Consider the following 4,262-nt stretch of genomic DNA (forward strand, 5'->3'; position numbering starts at 1 on the left):
TCCGAGAGCCCCTCCCGGCTGCCGGTGAAGACGGCCGTCCCGGAGCCCTTCAAGCGGTATTCCTCATCGCCCAACATCAGCGTGCCGCGCCGCACCGGCAGCCCGTCCTCCGTCCTCTCCGCTCGCTCCGAGGCGTCGGCGCGGCGGCGGAAACCCGGTGAGGCGACGGAGGAGAAACCGCCGACGGCGATGATGAAAGGCACGTGGCGACGCATCCGCGATGAGGACATCCCGCACATCCTGCAGAGCACGCTGCCCTCCACCGCGCTGCCGCTGCTCAGCGCCGCCGAGGAGCCGCTCCCCGGCCCCAGGAAGACGAGCGATGCCGTGGTGCAGACCGAGGACTTCGCCACCACCAAGACCAACTCCAGCACCTCGCCCACGATGGAGAGCCCCCGGCACGATGGCGAAGCCCCGGCGCCCACCAAGGCCGCTCTGCCCATCTCCTTCGGGCACGAGGCTCCGGCCGGGACCTTCCCCGCCAGCCGGCACAGCTCCCCGAGCCGCGCCGCCCGCGTCACTCCCTTCAATTACGTCCCCAGCCCCATGGCGGTGCCGGCAGTGGCCGACAAAGCAGTGGAGAAAATCCAGGCGTGAGCGGCTGCCACGGACGGACCCCGACGGACGCCTCCTGCCCGCGGGGATGGAGACGTGGGACGGCCGGGACCCCTCCCCTGCCCAGATGGGATTTATTCCAATGCAGCTCCAAAGGTTCCCGTGCTGAAGACCAGGCGAAATCCCATGGGTGGGGACCGATCCCTGCAGCCAAGCGCTTCTCAGTGCCCGGGGGAGTCCCCGGGGCACGGCAGCCCTAGGGGTCGTGTCCCCACAACCCAGAAACACAACAAAGCAAAGCCTTAACGCCAGGCTCGCGCCGCACGCTTCAGCTCGCGCACCGGCACGGCACCGCCAGGCATCGCAGAGCCTTTATTGCGGGGACGGGGTCGCCTCATCTCGGGGATACGCAGCCAGAGTGAAGTAGGGAGGGACCCCACGGGACAAATCGTGAGGCGTGGGGCCGGGCTGGGTCCCATTTGTGCTGCTCCTAATGAGGGTGCTGGCTGAGTGCTGGCAGCGGTGCTCACAGAGGTCCGCTCCGGTGCTCATCAGGGCTGGGTGCTCGTCGGGGTCCCGGCTGCTTTGTTACTGAGCTGCGGACTGCCCTGGGGAGGACACAGAGTGCAGAGGTGGCACCGGGGTGCCCAACCCCAAGGGAAGGGTCTGGGCCCCTCCCGCAGCACGCAGCCCCCGGCACGGCTGGCAGTGAGGTGCCTGCACAGCGTGGACACGGGTCCATCCAGGACTGGATTACGCCCACGAGCAGGAGGTGCACGCCCTGCTGCCAGCTGGCCCTGTGCACCCCAGGGTGGGCTGCTGAGTGTCCCCCATCCCGACCTGGGTGCTCCCCAGCCACCCACGTGTCCCCCAGTCCCTCCTCACTGCCCACTCATGCCTTTGGTTGGGCTGATCTGCGGGGCCTCCAGGGACCAACACCACCAGGTGCCCTGTGGGTGTCTTCAGGGACAGGCAGGGGGTTACGGGGACATGTAGGGGACACAGGGACGCACGTATAGATCAAGAAATAGGGCCACAGCCCCCTGTGGACGCCCTGTCCCCTCCTGATGGCCATAACCCAGAACAGGACCCACGTGCAGGATGCCAGCATCACCCCACACACGTGGTTGTGGCCCCGGGTGTCAGTGCCACCATCCCAGCCCCGCTGCCACCCATCTGCCCTATGTGTGACCGTCGGCTTCGTCCCCATCTGTGTGGAATCGCGCTGGGTTTGTGGTGTCCCGTCCCCCCGTTGCTGTATGTATGTACTAAGGATGTTATTTTACCAGGACTCTGGACAGTATTAAAAATTAAATGCAAACCTGTGTAAATAGCCGGGGCTGCTCCATCTGTGCCGTGCAGCCACGCCGCAGCGTGCGCCGGATCCACACACGGTGCTTCACTGCTGAGGTGGCCACTGGGGGCTTGAAGGGGTCAGCAGGTTTGCGGCTGCTGAAGGACATAACGCCCGCCACCGCCGCCCGGGCGCCCGCACACCAGGGGACCCCCGGAGTCACCCTGTGGGAGTGATGGGGATGGCACAGCTCGGCACAAAGCATCACAGCCCCGCACAACCCCCCCCCCTCCCAGCTCCTCACCTTGGTGGGGGCTTCGCCGTGGCCCCGACCCTGGAAGCAGATCATGGTGGGTGTGAGGTCACCGTTCCAAAAGCGGCTGTTGTTGCACATCCTCATGTCCAGCACGGCCACCTCCAGCTCCTGCAGGGCGGCTGCCAGCCCTCGTCGCCCACCCCAGCCTGCCAGGCTGCACACGGTGCCCACCGCCGGCTCCCGCCGCAGCAGCGCGATGGGTCGGTGCCTTTTGCTGCGTTTCACCTTCCCCTCCAGCTGTGGGCAGTGCGGGGCAGCGTCAGGACCCACCGCTGCCACGGCGGCGTCACCGCATCGCCCGGGGTGAGGGTGGGTGAACGTCACCCTGATGAGATGTCACCCGGGTGAGATGTCACCCGGATAGGAAAGTGCTCGGAGGCGTGAAAGGAAATGTCACCCGGCCCCGTGCTGCGGCGCGGTGTGAATTCCCCACTGGTGGCGCTTCCTGGCACCAACCGTCCCCACCTGCAGCAGGAGGAGGTCATTCTCCATCGTCTGGCTGTTGTAGCCGGAGTGGGGACAGGCAGCGCGGATGGAGAAGCTCTGGGTGTCCCTGTGCTCCCGCAGCCGGTGCAGCCCCACCACCACCGTCATCCTGGAGACGTCAGCACTGCGGAACACAGCGCACGTCCACACGGTGCCCCTCCAAACCCCAGCCCAGCGGTGGGCGGGACGGGATGCTCACCTCCATAGGACACAATTCTCACCTCCGTGGGATGCAGTGTGCAGCCGTCAGCACCCAGCGTGAGTTCAGCAATGCTCCCCCGCAGGCGTGCACCCCCCTGGACTGCACTGACACCATGTAGGGCCGGGAGTGGGGCTTGGCCTCGTGTCCCCCAATGATGCGCAGATGTGACCGCGCTACCAGGAGAGGGGGAGCCCATCCCGCAGCCACTGCTGAATGGGGATGGCTGCCCCTCTGCCCCGCTGCTCCCTGCAGTGGCATAGAAACCCCATCGGTCACCCCAGCCCCATTGCATCGCTCACCCAGCCCAGGGTTGGGCAGTGCCAGCAGCAGCAGCAGCCCCAGAACTGCGCTCCTCTCCATGCTGCTCCTGCTGTGTGCAAAGAGCTGCAAGGCTGTGGGGCCGGGGCAGAGGGCTGCGATGACGTGCGGCGTACAGGAAGGGGGGAAGCAGAGTGAACGTCTGCAGGTGTGAAATAACACCACAGAGAAACAGCTCCAACCAACCCACAGGGACAGGCAGCCCCCCCACAGCCTGGTTTCCATCCTCACCAAGGAAATCACATCCCACTTCCCAAGAAGGGTTTTATTGAGGATTTGTCAAGGTTTGTGATAACCACAGCCCCAGGCACACCACTGCAGTGTCCCACTGCGTGCACCCATCATGGTGCCCCATTCCCACCACCCTGCTTCCACCAGAAGCACCGCACCACAAGACCCCCACCCACCACCCCCAGCTGCCTCTCAGCTCTCAGCTCTCCTCGGCTCTCCTGGTAGGACCTGGGACGCTGCCAGGCTCCGCAGCAGCCGCTCAAAGAAGAAAGGGGTCTGATACTGCAGCTGGGTGAGGTGCTGCAGGAAGGGTGGCACCTCCTCCTTCCTCACCCCCAGGCACACGGGGAGCACCCTGGTGCCACCGCGCTCCACGACGTGCTGCAAGTTCCACTCGGACACCCGTTGGCACCACGCATCCCCCACGGATGTGGGGGAGAGCAGGAGGATGCCAACCCTGCTGGCACCGATGGCCTCAGTGGCACTCAGCACAACCGGGGTGCCGGCCACCTGGTCCCAGTGCTCCAAGTAGCCTCGGAAGCCCTTTTCTCCCAAGAACTCGGCGATGATGGAGGCGACGGCGTGGTCCTCAGGGCAGTACCAGATGGAGAAGTCGTAGGTGAAGCGATGCCGTGTAGACATGGTGCTGGCAGGGAGCAGAGCTGCTCACACAGCCACGTGGTGGGGATGAAGGCCGGGCTGCACCGGGTGCTTTGAAAACGCAGCTCTGTGGGCACGCTGGGAGCACAAGGAGGCAGCCAGGGAGGCTCCCGGTGAGACCCCCCGGGGCTGCGCTGTGTCCCGACCTCAGAACGCCTTCTGCCGCATCTCGGCGATGTCTCTCTCCAGTGCCGTGCCCG

At 65.7% G+C, this 4,262-nt stretch overlaps 2 protein-coding genes across 2 annotated transcripts in view; one reads left to right on the forward strand and one right to left on the reverse strand.

Annotated features, from left to right (window-relative positions):
* APC2 (APC regulator of WNT signaling pathway 2) overlaps positions 1 to 893 on the forward strand; it is a 15,247-nt gene extending 14,354 nt beyond the window's left edge. Inside the window, 1 exon segment of the mRNA XM_010725021.3 lies at positions 7 to 893. Within this exon segment, the coding sequence (XP_010723323.1) occupies positions 7 to 597 (591 nt within the window). The 3' untranslated portion in view covers positions 598 to 893.
* Positions 894 to 3,310, reverse strand: LOC100545300 (granzyme M-like). Its single transcript, XM_010725013.3, is given in 6 exon segments — positions 894 to 1,163; positions 1,878 to 2,039; positions 2,041 to 2,073; positions 2,154 to 2,402; positions 2,631 to 2,775; positions 2,873 to 3,310. Coding segments are annotated over 6 exon segments (987 nt in total). The 5' UTR covers positions 3,214 to 3,310; the 3' UTR covers positions 894 to 1,106.
* Between the last annotated feature and the right edge of the window lie 952 nt (positions 3,311 to 4,262).

This window comes from Meleagris gallopavo, chromosome 30 (genome assembly GCF_000146605.3).
Source record: "Meleagris gallopavo isolate NT-WF06-2002-E0010 breed Aviagen turkey brand Nicholas breeding stock chromosome 30, Turkey_5.1, whole genome shotgun sequence".
In the NCBI taxonomy this organism is placed as follows: Eukaryota; Metazoa; Chordata; class Aves; order Galliformes; family Phasianidae; genus Meleagris; species Meleagris gallopavo.